The following is a 14,597-nucleotide window of genomic DNA, read 5'->3' as shown; positions in this document are numbered from 1 at the left end:
TAAACTCCAAATTAAAATCAGATCAACAGAATTTGGTCTCAGTATCCTCCTGAACCGCAGCAGTGCTGCCACCAGAGCTGGTTCCAGTTAGCCCAGTGGTTTTGTTTTCCCCTATAGAAGGCAGCATTGCCGTATTGCCGCTTCCCCCGAATTACAGTCTACGGCTCATCTCCAGCGCAACACATGTAGACGTGTATTATAAACACTGAACACATGTGCTCTCTGACATCACTGTGCCTCCGACATGTGTGTTCCCTTTGACTGTCTGCGTGTGAGCCTGCGCGAGCTGTCATCGTGGCAGAAGACAAAAGCGCAGTTTTATTTTGCGTGCAAGTCTCTGAAGTGTAGATGCAGAGGCGGGATGCTCTTTATCCGGTGTTTTCGTGGTCAGAAAGGCTCAGTCCCCCCGGTCCCCCTGCGATTTTCCAGTTTATGATTATTTATACTCATTCTCCTCGGTTTACCCCCAAAGCCCCGAGTCAAACACAAATGGAAGTAAGTACCAGCATTTAAGTTTGTGGTCTACACCATACTTGTGCTTAAAACCCGAAATGAATCCTCATCACTATATGTCACGTCCAGAATTGAGTCTTGGTGGGAGGAGCTATATATGCTCCTGGGCCAGAGACCACCCAGACATACACACATACACACACAGAAAGAAAGTCACAGGAACAGAATACGGAAGCAAAGTCTCACATTTGGCCTTTAACTTGTAAGTTTTTTATACAGATTCTTTGGCATGCAGATAATTTGTTTTCAATGAAGCTTTTTTTTCTTTCTTTTTTTTACTGCATAGAGACAGATTGCACAAACAGATTCCTGTAAGAGACAAAAATAAATATTTTTTGGTTCATCAGCTGGTAAGAAAGAACTAAATGTCCATAGATTTTTGTTAAATGACATAGCACAAACCTTTTTCCTTTAATGTATGCTGACCACATATTTGTGTATACATAGTTATCCCCCCAAAGACTAATTCTTAACCAGGTGAAGCCTTCTTAAAGTGACATCGCTGTGCCATTAATATCATAACCCTGTCTTACAGAAATTCCAAGACATCGAAGAAAACCACATTCTCCACATGAAGGAGATCATTCAGTCGTACTCGCTGTATGTGGATGAAACACACATTCAGATAGGAGAGGTGAGTATGTACACACGTGCACACACACACACATGCAGAGAGCATGCTCTCAAACATTCCTGTGGGTGGAGTAGGTGTCTCGCTGACCTGAGGCTGTGCTCACTGGGTTCACTGTGCGTCATATCAATTAGTGTCGTCTTTGATCTCGCTAATAATTTAACCGAGGAGCAGGAAATGGTCCATTCATCCTTTTATGCTGAGCAATTAAAAACTGATCAAATCTCCCTCTCAGATCAAAACTCCCTCTCAGTCTATCGAAAGCACCTCCACAGGGGCAGAGACTTTGCCAAATACTGTGTATGGTAGTAAAAAGTGCTGCACAGGCCTCTTTTTCCTCTCTGGAGCAGTGTGTTTGGGTTTGGGTTTGGCATCAAGCACAATTGTGAAGGCTTTCAAACATCATTCAGAACTACATCAATCAGTATTCAGCTTGAATCAGAGATTGCTTTTCATTTATTTATTTAGCACTCATACTTACCAGTGCCACACAGAATACCTAACTACAATCTGCTGCTCTGTTTCATTAATCTGTGGCTGCTTTGTGCTAACGCTGCTGCTGTAGTTCCCTTAAGATCTGTAGAGGGCGACGCAACTCCACCAAGAGAATCAGAGTCTAGCTGTGGACAGTCTAAAAAAGAAATCCTCTTCAGTGTACACGGCTGGGAATAACATTGTCTCATAGGTTTAAGGCAGCACGAAATAAGCTTTCATACTGCAACACTGTGCTCTGACAAGCAGACGTGCAGATAACAGCGTGTGTTTGCATATAACTTGATTTAAAATCTAAATTATTTGTTGCGTTCAAGTTGTTTTAGTGCCCTTATTTTCTGTTGTTGGATGCCATTTTATTGGCGTGTGATTGTAGCCTCAGGACAACTTGATAAAAAATGTTTATTTCAATACGCACATTTTTTTTTTTAAAGTTACAAATCGAAATATTTTTCTCATAAAAGCATTTCGGTTAGTTGGAGCCATTTTTCTTAAAAGGCCATAATATTACTAATGACAGTGAAAAAATTATATTTGTGGTTGAAAGTCAGCAGCTAAAGAACTGTTTCACATTTTCATTTAAACGATAACAAAAATTTGCGAGTTGTGAACTCTCTGATTTTAAACAAGTGTTTCTCAGTTAGAAGTTCTAAAAATGTATTCTAAAGGGGGTGTAGTATTGAACCAAGCCTCAAACATTTGTGAAAACCACAAAACTAAAGTCAAACGTTAGAAACTGTTTCCTCTTTAGGGTTCATCACGATGTAGATACAGAGGACAGGGGAGGAGATGGGCAGAACCGCAGCATTGCACCTCCACTAATCTAACCCCTACCATGAGGCAACCTTTATGTTTATCAGTTCATCGGTTAGCCAGACACCTGCTTATGAATGTAAGCAGGTGCTTATAGATCTTTCATAAAGGATTTGATCAGTTGTTTATGTTAGTACACCACCAGTCATACTACCATCAGGGGCCTGTTAAAGTCATCACCAGGTATACAATCCCACATACATGCTCGCAAATATCTACAAGGCCTCTGCTAGTAGAAGAAGAGTGTGTAAAACTATTCAACATATGTACATGTACATGTGCTGTAAAAACTACTGCTTCTCTGTTTTTTTTTGTTTTTGCACATTTTTTAGAATTAAATGTTTAAGATCACCAGACTAATTTTATTATTGGTCTAAGATAACCCGAGTAAACACAAAATATTAATTTAGTTATTAAGTGGAAAAGGTTATCTAAATATACATGTGTGCAAAAGTAATTGACTCCACTGTTAAATCATGAAGTAACTGTGATTAACCACATGTTTAAAAAATAAGAAAAAAAAGAGTTCAACTTTACTAGACCTGTAGGGTAAAGAAATGACTTAAATACCACCTGTCTGACAAAGCGTGAAGTAGGATAAAAGCTCTAAGAGAGCAACACATTATGCCACTATCAAAACAAAAAGCCGAGAAACACATTGTCATCTGTCAGCTGGGAAAGGCTTACAAAGCAATAGCGGTGAACCTTCCCAGGAGTGTCTGGTCTACCGAAGTTACTCCAAGGGCACATCAACGACTCAACGAGGAGGTCACAAAAGAGCCGAGAACAATATCTAAATAACTGCTGGCTTCACTTGTCTCAGTTAAGGTCAGAGTTCATGATTTAACACTAGGAAAGATAATGGGCAAAAATGGCATCCATGGGAGGGTTCAATTTGACACTGCTGACCAAAAGAACACAAAGGCCTCATCTCACATTTGCCAAAAAACATCTTGACGATCCCCAAGACTTTTGGGAAAATATTCTGTACACTGACGAGACAACAGCTGAACGTTTTGGAGGGTTCAAGTCCTGTTAGATCTGGTCTAAGGCTACATTCACACTGCAGGTCTTAATGCTCAATTCCGATTTTTTGATCAAATCCGATTTTTTTGTCGGCTTGTTCACACTACACATAAAATGCGACATCAAACGCTCTCCAGTGTGAGCAGCTCAAAGCGGCCCGCATGCACGCAAAAAGAAGATGTCACACACAATCGCTCTGTTTAGACCCAGAGCAAACAATATTGTTTGACTGATTGCCCTTAATATAAAGACTTCGGACTTTATGTTTCCAAATTTTTGCTTTAAGTTATTTTGTTATTTACATAATAATGCAAATAACCTAATAATGATCCTTTTTGCTGTTTTAGAGGAGCGGTGCTTCAAAGGATAGTTGCAGATTTCTGTCAGAATCTGCAGAAAATACAGTAAAATAAAATGTTCACATTTCTCCAACGTTGTCTTCCCAACAGTTTCACGGATGGTAGGAAATCGTTCGCGATGTCCTATCGGGCGCTTCTCGGCGCTGATAATTGGCGTCTGTCTTGTGTCAGTGACGTAAAAATGGATTTAATGCGACTTGACCGTTCACACAGCAGTCGCTTTCTAAAACATCGGATACGTGTCGGTTCAGTACCACATACGAAAAGTGACCCAGATCGGTTTTGAAAATATCGGTTTGTGCCGTTCACACTGTCATACCAAGATCGGATATGGGTCGCATAGGGGCGAAAAAATCGGATTTGATGCGCTTTCGCCTGCAGTGTGAACGTAGCCTAAAACTAACACAGCATTTCATAAAAAGTACATCATACCAGCAGTCAAGCATGGTGGTGGTAGTGCGATGGTCTGGGATGTTCTGGGGCTGCTTTGCTGCTTCGGGACTTTGATGGTTTTCCATAAGAGTTAGGGTTCGGGGTTAGGGTTAGCCCTTTATGGAAGCATGAATTCTGCTCTCTGCCAGGAAGTCCTGAAGGAGTATTTCCACCCATCAGTTCGTGTCCTGAAGCTCAAGAGCACTTAAAAAAGACAGCAGCAAGTCCACCTCAAGTCCACTTTTTGAATGGTTCAAAAAGTGGCCTAATCAAAGTCTTTGACTCAAGTCCAGTTGAGATTTTTTGGCATGACCTTAAACAGGCCGTTCACACTTAAACCTTCCCAATGTGGCTGAATTAAAATAATTCTGCAAAGAAGAGTGAGCCAAAATGCCACAGCAGTATTAAAGACTCATTGCCAGGTATTGCAAACGTATTATTCAAGTTCCTGCTGCCCAGGATGACACAAGGGTTTACAGGGGATCATTTTCACATAGGGACAGGTAGGTTTGAATAGATTTTTTTTCCCCTTAATAACTGAAATCATCATTCAAATACTGCATTTTGTGTTTACCCTGGTTATCTGTGACTAATATTGAAATTTGTTAAAGCTAAGTTAAGCTAAAAAACCCCCAAAACAAAACAACAAAATCAGGCAAATACTTTTTCCACAGCACTCCGTGTGTCTGTGTTTAACATACATACTACAATTGTTAGTGTTGTTGCCATTTTCTTTTACAATACATTTTTTATTGTTTGAGCTTGTTGTTTTTTACTTCTTTTTTTACCTGTCCTACATAAAAAAATAAAAAAAGAACAAGAAAAAAAAACAGTTGCCACCTGCTCATCATTGGACACAGATGGTAAAGCCTGGTGAAGGGACCATGTTCTTTACCGGCACTACTATTGTACCATGCCAGCAAAGAGACTAGCACACACATACACACACACACAAACACACAAAAACCGCAGTGATAATATTAGACATACAAGTTTCTTCAGACAAGCTGGGTAGGCATGGGAGATTTGAAAGGTATGTTTGGTTCATATTTGAGTGTGGTTTGCTGTTCAGAGAGCTTTGAACTCACATAAGGGTAGTTGCATCTGTCTGCGTGCGTGCTGTGTTTGTTTTGGTAAGTGAGCATTTGTGTGCGAGCGAGGATACCTTCAAGGCAGATACATGTTTCGAGCATGTGGGCAAAAGACTCTCTGGGACGAGTTTTGTTGTTTGTCTGTGTGTGAGAGCGAGAGAGAGAGGGAGAGAGATAGAGATAGGGAGAGTGAGACGCAAGAGGGGCAGGAGGGTTGATGACATTAGTAGCCTCCATCATGGCAGCAGCACCTGACAGATTGCGTGTACTGTACTGAGCACACTTCCTCACCACTGCAACCTCCCTGCCCCCACCTCCTCAACTCGACCCCCACCAACATCCTCTCCTGCCAGGGCACAGAAGGCTAATGCACTCCACCTCGCCACAGGGGCCCGGGGGGCAAACACATATGTGTGCGTATGCGTGTTTTCGATAGTGGAGCCACTCTGCGCTTACAGTATCACGCAAATCTAAATGGTTTTGTTGAGATGGCTCAGTCAGTCAGTTTCACTTCCCCCTCACTAAACACACAAGCACATACGCACGTCCAAAACAAACAAGCAAACAAACACTACCCTTCCTCTCACACTACCCAAAGGGTATCTCAGTGCCAGCAACAATGATGCAACCTGACACAAGAGAATGCCAGTAAAGTACAGTATTTCTCCACATGCAGAATAAACAAAACAAATGGTTTTAAATGCCGACCAAAGGCAACGCAGCTCATGTTACTGAGGAACAGCAGGAAGCTGTCTTCGTTCCTGTATATCATAAAACAAGTGGCAGCACTAACCTATTGCTAACCATCCTTATCATCTGGGTGGCAGCGGTCAGTATTTTGGGGCTTTCAGTCTAGGCTTTTTGGTGTGTTTATACAGTACTGGTCAGTAGAAGTCGGACCACAAACAGACTACTGCTGAAAGCCAGAAAACCTCCAGTCTCGCAAATCTTGTTACTTGTGTCAGATATGTGCTCATAAAGATTATTAAGCGAATGACACTGACACTGTTATAATCAAACATATTGACATTAAAAGCATTCATTAAGTTTAATGTGCCCCATTATAAACAATCTATCGAACAGAGCAGTTTCTCCGTGTTTAATTTATTCAGTTATGCAAAGAAAATGTTTGGAAAAGGAGTCCAAAATCGCATACGTCTGCCAAGGCAGTAAATTAACCTTCACAGCAGGCATCAGTTGAGCCTCTGGATCCAAAAGGATGTCACCTCTGTGATATTTACTTGTCTCTCCCATTTTTTTTCTCTATTAAATATATTTGTTTGCAAAGTTATGATGTGAAAAGCAACAAACACTTTCTGGATTCCTGCATCCCGATGGGCTCCAAAAGTCACTTCTAACTTGGGCCAAGCCCCGGGTCTTATGAGATTTCCATGTAGATCAAAACTTTTTGAATAACTGTGCCAACAAACAAACAGACAAAGCAAACCACTCACATCCCCCTCATTTTGCATGGAGGTAATAACGTGAACCAGTGAGATGAGAGGGGGTTCTAACAGTGCTGTAGCTACAGTAAAGATCAATGCTTGGTTTGTGATACTGAGGTTTTTTTCATTTGTGTAGGTATTTGCTTGCAGAGGGTAAAGACCATTTTTTTCAACTTTTAAGTAGTACATTGTAACTGTGAGCTGTAGCTACTGCACAGTGAAAAAACAGGCCAGATTTTAGAGGAAAATATAATCTGGCTTTGCAGGCAGCGCTTAAATATGCACATCATCTTCTTATCACTCTTTAAGAGAAATGTTACCTGGCAAGTGGTCCCAAATGACCTCTTTTAAAAATTTGTTGCACTGAATAATACAAGTAACAAACAAACTCTACCATAAGTTGACCAAGCAGCTTCTCACTCTAACACTACATCAGTTAAAAATCACCACAAACTCATTTAAAGAAGTCTATGAATTTTAAGATCATCTGTAAATCTGATTTCTTTTTTAACCTTTCCAGGTCCACCATGAATTTGTGAGGAACATCGAGAACACATCAGTGGAGAGCTTAATCCAGAAACTGGCTGAAAGCAAAGGAACGGGCAAAGAGAGACCAGGTAAGCCGCTGGGGTCCTGTATGTTTTATTTAGAGTAATTAATATTTGTCAGTGTCTGTACTGTGTGTTAATAAATTGTTGCCAGGGGTATGGGGGGCTTCTTTCTGACACAGGCTTGTGGAGAGGGGAGGGGTATATAGAGAGGGGCAATTAGTGGTAGGAGAGAGGGCCATCAGAGTCAATCACAGTAATCTGCTGTAAAGGTAGGCAGGCTTGGCATTCCAGTAAGCATGTGACACACGGGGGGCTTTGCTGTGTTCACAGGCTAAGCAGGCATAACCAACTTCTTCAGGAGGTCAAGGCTCAACAATAACTCTTGTGTAAACTTTGCCATGCCACAATAATCAAGGGAAAACTCCACTCTTTTGGCTCCACCCCCTCACCTCCCTCTCATTCACACACACGCACTCAGTCCCTTATCTCCTTGGTTGATATTTTCCTTCTTTTACAGCGTCTCTGACGTACTTTTTTTTTCTGGCATTAGCCTCTGTATTCTGATCATGCAACATAGTTCAAACCCAGTCTGAAATATTACAAGCTGCCCTTGTGCACTTGTACTACATCACGTCAGGTCACGGGCGCAGAGGGGTCACCTCTGCTGTGTTTGTGTGTACACAAACGGTGACCCCCTGTGTCCAGACGCTGCATCTAAGAAGTGGTGGCCTTCATTTGTTTGGACAGCAGTATTAATTGAGGCTTAAAAAAAAAACGGTCAGAAAATTCCTCCCCCGTATCAAACGCGTTCATTAGGAATTGCTCACCAGCCCTGCCCTGTCAGAAAAATAACCCGTCTGTCCCCGTGATGAAATAGCTGAACGGATGGCCGGTCTGGAGCCTTTAGAGAGAGAGAGAGGTTGAATAAACTTTCTATTGCGGAAACAATCCCAAAGTGACACGCTGCGAGGCAGGGGGGTTCGGAGTGTTCAACGATATCCAGCTGAGCTGTCAACTGGCGGCGGGCCAGACACGCAAACCACTCCACCCCTCTCTCCGGCTCCCAGTTGCCATGTGAAGCATATGCAATTTAAAAAAAAAAAATCCATCTTCCTCTCATGCGTGACTGCATGCTTCCCTCACAGAGAGTAGAAAGAAAAGAAACATCTTCCCCTGTATAAACAAAGTCGTCTGTCTGTTTAGGAGATGCTTAAACAGTTCCTAATGTCTGTCCAGATTTAGGTAATATTCATGCGTCTGGTGTTTAGACGTTTTCGGCTGTTTGTGTGGATAAATATTGTCAGATGGGATCGCAGGATGCCGGTGGCAAAGAATTCCTGCTCCGCCTGGGTCTCATGCAGATTCCTATGGCCTTTTTTTTTTTTTTTTTTAAACATCCTGATGGCTCAAGTAAAGATCGCACTGAGTAATTTTTCAGCCCCCTCCACTACTTTTGTTTGACTATTTTTACCACTGATGCGTAAATAAACACTGATGTCATAAGTTAATGATGTGTTTCTTCTTCTTCTCCTTATAAAAAACACCAAAAAAAAAGCAACACTCGACATATATTCACCTGTTGTTAAAGCTGATTGAACAGGGATGATGAAATTATCTCTCGCCTCCTCCTGTGAGTCTTCTTGAATGAACACGCCAGGGCTGCTTTGATTGGCACGAAGCTCTCGCTCACTCAAAACCCACAACAGCCCTCCGTGCCGCCGCTGTGTGTTTGCCAGCAGTGCCGAGGCCCGATATTGCACAGTAGAGTAGATCGGTCATCGGTGTGCTTTATCCACTCCACTTGCTCGCATGCCTCTCGTGACTCGCCGCTTCCCTGCGCTTCAGTCGGCATCGCACACTCAGAACAATGCGTCAATTCTGCTCGTGACCGGCCTCTTCTTGGTGGTGGTGGGGGGCGGGGGACTGCATTGGACTGCTGCTGTGTATATTTTGAGTTAAAATATCATTAGCTTTGTTGTTTTCAGGTCAAGTCCTGTTAGTGTATTGCAGATTTTGCCGGAGGGTCCTGCCCCATCTTTCTTCCTCTCTCTGTCTTTCTGTGCCTCCTGTTAATCTTATGTACACTCTTAAGCTTTCTAGGTATGTGCAGTATATCACCCATTTCTTTCATGTCACACATTTTAAGAGCTAATAGTCATAGTCACATTTCCATTTAAAATCATTAATTAACCACTGTTTGTTTAATTGTGTACCTAAGAAGGCGTGAGTCTTTTAAATGGATTGTAACTACACACGGATACAGAGGCACGCACGGCCCCGATCTAGTGGATTTGGCTGATTGACACGTACACGCATTGCATGTCTTACTTCTCATTTGTGTGTGTGTGATTGCCGACTTGGCGTGACAATCAAAGTGCAGGGCCTTAGAGGCAAATATGCATAATTGACGAGGAGTAAATTAGGCGTAAACGTTGTTGTTTTTTGTTTTCTCATCATTTAAATGATGTGTCCAAATAACCAAAAACTATTTGGTTTTTTGTTGCTGTTGTTTTTGTCCATATAAATTCATGGCTGATTTCACTCCAAATGATGCACTGATCAATTGCTGGAACCGATTTAAGGATTTGCCTGTTAGCCAAGGATGTTGCAGCGATTTCAGTCGATCGTGTTTGTTTGTTTATGGTTTGTTCTTTCTCTCGCCGTTTTCTACATGTGGGAGTGAAGGAGAAAAGGGCGTTACTTAAAGCTCAAGAGCAGATTTGTCTGAGTGTCTTTAAACACTTCAGCGCATGTAATCTTGCACTCGCTTGTCTTTTTTGTAGTAGGGTTTAGTAACTGTGCGTGTGCCGCGCGGCCGGGTTTAGTTTCACCGCAGTTTAGCCTTCATACCTGCCGGTTGCTGAAAATACCCGAGCTCCTGCAAGGATTTGGAATCGGTTTATGGTTGCGGTGAGGTTTTGTGTAAGGTTTTGTGTTTAGAAGCGTCTCTCTGTGAGGAAGATTATGCGACGGTGTAGAGTGGGGCTTCGTGTCAACCAGGAGGGATTGTGCCATCTCGGTAAGGGCCACCAGACACACAGTTGACTCTGCTATTGACCCTGTCTGCCCTCTGGGAGCAGCCTAGCTTTGTTTGTATACACTCGCTGCATTGCACGCCAGACTGCGTGTGTGTGTGTGTGTGTGTGTGTGTGTGTATGTGTGTGTGTGTGATTATTGCGTGATTCACATTCACAACATTCACAGCAGTGGGTCATTGACCCTTTGTATGTCAAATGAACCTAAATGATTTTAATTTTTTTTTGGTCTCATTAGGACCCATTGAGTTTGAGGAGTGCAATGTAGCTATTGCTGCTGAAGGTAAGCCTTTTTGTAACAGAAGAAACACATCTGAGGGACACAAATATTAAATATGTCTGAAAACTGATGCTTTTTTAAAAGTCTGTGGTTAAAACTGTGATTTAAAATATATATTAAGGTGCCAAACCCAGAAGAAGAAAACTATTAATCCCAGGTCGGAGGAAAGACAAGGACACAGACTCTACGTGAGTAGACTCATATTTCCAGTCCACAGCACAATTTATGCATCTTCACTTTTTTTCCCTGAAAGACTGCTTAGTCACGATCACGTGACCATTTGTGTCTTCCAGGGAGTCGACAGAAGTCGAGGCTGCTGTGAGTATAACTTTCACCAACGCAGACCGTGACTATAATCTTTGAGTTTCACCCTGGTGTGTTATTTTGACTTCAGACAGCAGGAGTTGGAAAACATCTTCGTTCGTTTATCGCCATTTTCTGTTTTAATGACTCCCGGTCACTCTCTCCATCTCTCTGTTCCCGTTTGTTTCGTTTTTTTTGTGGATCTGTCGTTCACGTATTCATGTATTCATTCCTCTTTGTGCTTGTAGAACACCGCCAATGGTGCTCCTCCTGGATACTTTGCAGACATCCAGAATGCTGTAAGCAAGCTAATAACCTCACTCTTAAACACAGTGTCTCTTTCTAACACATGCGCAGCAAATATTCATGCCGACATAGATAATGTCACTTTGCATTTCATTAAAAATCTTAATATCCTATAAAACCTGTCCCTAATGGTATTAGGTTTTGTGTGATTCAGCTGAATTTATAGTGCTCTCAAATTTGGTTGTGTAGGATGAGATAGTGAAAAATCACCATAATATCACCCCTTTAGCCCGGTCTTTATTTGTTTTAGGTTGTTTTGTATCTATAAATATGTGTACCGATTTTCATTTGTAGTATATTTTTTATTATTTAAAGCCTCAACAAACACCATGAATGATTTTACCCATTCATTTACAACAAATTTATATCTAAGCAAAAACACAATTTTAGACTTAATCTGAATTTTTTGCCTTTTGAAGGTAGGTAGGTATTATTCAACCTTCTTTTTAAAATGTATAATTTACAATTTAACATGAAGTTGTAGCAATTTTCTGAACAAATTGACAATGAATTACTATTTGAAAAAGTTTTTTTTATCTAGTTTGAAATGAGCAGCATAAAGAAAAGATGTGTTAACAAAGTCAAAATAAATTGTGAAAGAAAGAAAAATCGTATCCTGCTTGTGTTTTTGCAGAATGTTCCTCAAGTTGATGAAGAGGGTTTCTGCATCAGACCAGAAGTAAATGAAAACGATATCCTTTTTTGTTTGTCTCAGCGCCAGTCATTCTCATTGGTTCAGTCTAGCTTGTTAGACACGTTGGAGTTTTTTTGTTTTTTTGAAACGAGGCTAAATGAAACTCAGATTTATGCCCGTGTTTCTGATCTGCGGTTGTTGCCATTATCCTCCTTAACTTCTCTCTGCTCACATGCCAAAGAGAATTCCTTCTACTCGTCCAGCGACTCTGAGGACGAAGATGAACCCAGGAAGTTCCACGTGCAGATCAAGCCCGTTCAGCCAAACAACGGCGTTCATCGGAACCAAGCCAACATCGATGAGCTCAAGGCCTCCATCGGAAACATCATCCTGTCACCTTCAACCTCGGTACGGCTCGTGACACTCTGATAACACACCAAATAGTAAAATCCTCAAAGATAAACTTGTTGCTACCTTGCCCTGCTGCAGAAGGAGGCTACTCTGCTTGTGTAACACTAGAGGGCATCATGAGAATGTAAAAACGTCCTCTCGTAAGGCAGATTAAACTACCATTTATCATAGGTGTTTCCCATCGGTTACTCTTTCTTGAAGCTATTTTTTTTTCACATTGAATATCTTTGTTTATTTTACATGCTATATTGTTTTCTTATTCATTAAGGTTCATGTTTGTGCAATTTTTTCTTTTTCTTTTTTTCTTAGAATTTAGATTAATATCAAGCAACATTAGGACCACTCATTCTTCCATCTTCTTTTCCCAAATATTAAGAACTCAGAAACCGTTTTTGAGTTAAGTGTGTGATGTTGCTGCTTTTTACTCGCACACACACACACACACACACACACACACACACACACACACACACACACACACACGCACTCTCAGCTCTTTAGGGAATGTTTTACAGCAATGCTCTGCAGTCTCCACACACACACGATCTGTGACCTCAGTCATGGAGCTCTCCATTCAACTCCTTGTCCCTCATCATCTCTCAGTCTCTGAATCACTCTCTGGCGCTCCATGAAAATAGCCACTGTCGTTAAACTTTAAAACCACTACTGCTTGTGTGCAAACGCGCAGCCTGTGTGCACTGAGCTGTTGTTGTTAATGGTGTTGTGGAGCGGCCGAGAGGGGCACGCTCAGTGTTGCTAAGGGGGTCTAGTGGGTTTCACCCGCCTCGCTCCCTGGCTGCACCGTTAACCGATTGTCACGGCATCCTCTTTCTCGACTTTGGCCGTCTCTCTCTGTCTCTCTCAGCCTCAGCTCTCATTGCTTTTCCTCCTCACTATTTGCATCGTACCTCGCTCTGTTTTTCCCCCCGCTCGTTTCTTTGTTTGGTTTTACTCTTTGGGTTTTATTGAAGCCCATTTATTCTAGACAGGACTCTGTTGTGGTTATTTATGAATACTTTATGGGGTTCGTTACGTAGTTTTGACAAATGTTTTCTTTTTTTTTCTCCCACCGACATTAATTATACAGATAACTTTCAAGCTTACAGAGATGTTTTTTCTATTAAGTGCAAAAAAATAAATAATTTTGATTTGGAGTTTTAACCTTAAACCTTGTCTGTCACCGATTTGTAGTTAAACCCACCATTACGTTCTCGTCTCTGTCACTACTGATTTGAATTGAAATACCAGCATAGTCTTTAGATTGTATATGCCCTCCTTCTGTTTATTTTCTGCTCCCTCTGCCTATTTTATATTTACACAAAGCTGAAAACATATACTCCATCCAAGATGATGACAAACATTGCATCATCTGGTGTGAATTATTGATAGATTTTTTTTTTCCCCCATCAGTGCTCATTTTTCTGTCTTTTTTTTCTTTCATTTCTCCTCCTGTTTCGTTTCCCCTCCATGGTGTTCCCTTTATTGAAATAGCAATGGAAGTCGTGTGTGTGCGTGTGTGTGTGTGTGGCCAGCAATAGCCATAATTGAACCCATTTGCCGCTTAGCGCCTGTGGGACTAAACCCTGGCCTCGCAGCTCAACGGTGGTTAAATGCTTTTGCTATGTTCCTTAAACCCATTTTGTTTCTTTTTTTTGTCTCCCTCGTCTCCAACCTGACCTTTATTCTTGTAAGAAATAAATTCTTCACTGAAAGTGTCGGACCTGAAGAGTGCATCTTGCATGGGTCGTGTTAACGCAGTGGGACCCGGGAAGATTTATGTCGCAGGAAAAGGAGAAAAAAAAAGAATCTGTGAAGGAAGCTGGTGAAGAGTTTGAGGCACGCTCTGTGCTGTCCCTGACTGATCGTTATACGGGATTACGTAGACGGTTTTGCGCTGGTGAATTTTTCACCCTAGGTTTAATGTCTGGTATGTGTGAGTTGAGAGTAGTCCTGTGATTTACTGTCTTGAACTCTAAGTGGAAAAAATTCCCTTTGCCAGTGGGAATAATTAATAATACAATTTTGACCAGTGTTAACACGTATTTTAATAGGTATTTGCTTTTTTTTTTTTAATCCCCAGAGAGAGTTAGGGATCCATTCAGCACCGCATTGCACTTCGTAGATCATTCTCCCTTCGTGAAGTCCAGTGTGAAGAGTGCGATTGCCTCTTTCTTGTCTTTTTGTCCTTTTGTTAACAAGTAAACAAAGTTCTGGGACGTATCGGTTAGTAATTGGCTTTGGGATATATGCATCTTTGGTTAATCATTGTCTGTTT

General features: G+C 41.5%; 1 protein-coding gene across 2 annotated transcripts in view; it reads left to right on the top strand.

The window, feature by feature from the left end:
- The window catches only part of fcho2 (FCH and mu domain containing endocytic adaptor 2), a 47,753-nt gene that overhangs the window by 16,565 nt on the left and 16,591 nt on the right, over positions 1-14,597 (top strand). For both annotated transcript variants that reach the window (XM_031734600.2, XM_031734599.2), the window contains exons 7-14: positions 1,049-1,147; positions 7,323-7,419; positions 10,627-10,671; positions 10,790-10,856; positions 10,962-10,986; positions 11,220-11,270; positions 11,912-11,969; positions 12,144-12,319. In XM_031734600.2, the coding sequence (XP_031590460.1) occupies positions 1,049-1,147; positions 7,323-7,419; positions 10,627-10,671; positions 10,790-10,856; positions 10,962-10,986; positions 11,220-11,270; positions 11,912-11,969; positions 12,144-12,319 (618 nt within the window). The remainder of the gene's footprint in view (positions 1-1,048; positions 1,148-7,322; positions 7,420-10,626; positions 10,672-10,789; positions 10,857-10,961; positions 10,987-11,219; positions 11,271-11,911; positions 11,970-12,143; positions 12,320-14,597) is intronic.

The sequence above is a fragment of the Oreochromis aureus genome, linkage group 7 (genome assembly GCF_013358895.1).
Source record: "Oreochromis aureus strain Israel breed Guangdong linkage group 7, ZZ_aureus, whole genome shotgun sequence".
Lineage (NCBI taxonomy): Eukaryota > Metazoa > Chordata > Actinopteri > Cichliformes > Cichlidae > Oreochromis > Oreochromis aureus.
The sequence above is the reverse complement of the archived record's forward strand: the minus strand, read 5'-3'. Positions and strand labels throughout refer to the sequence as shown.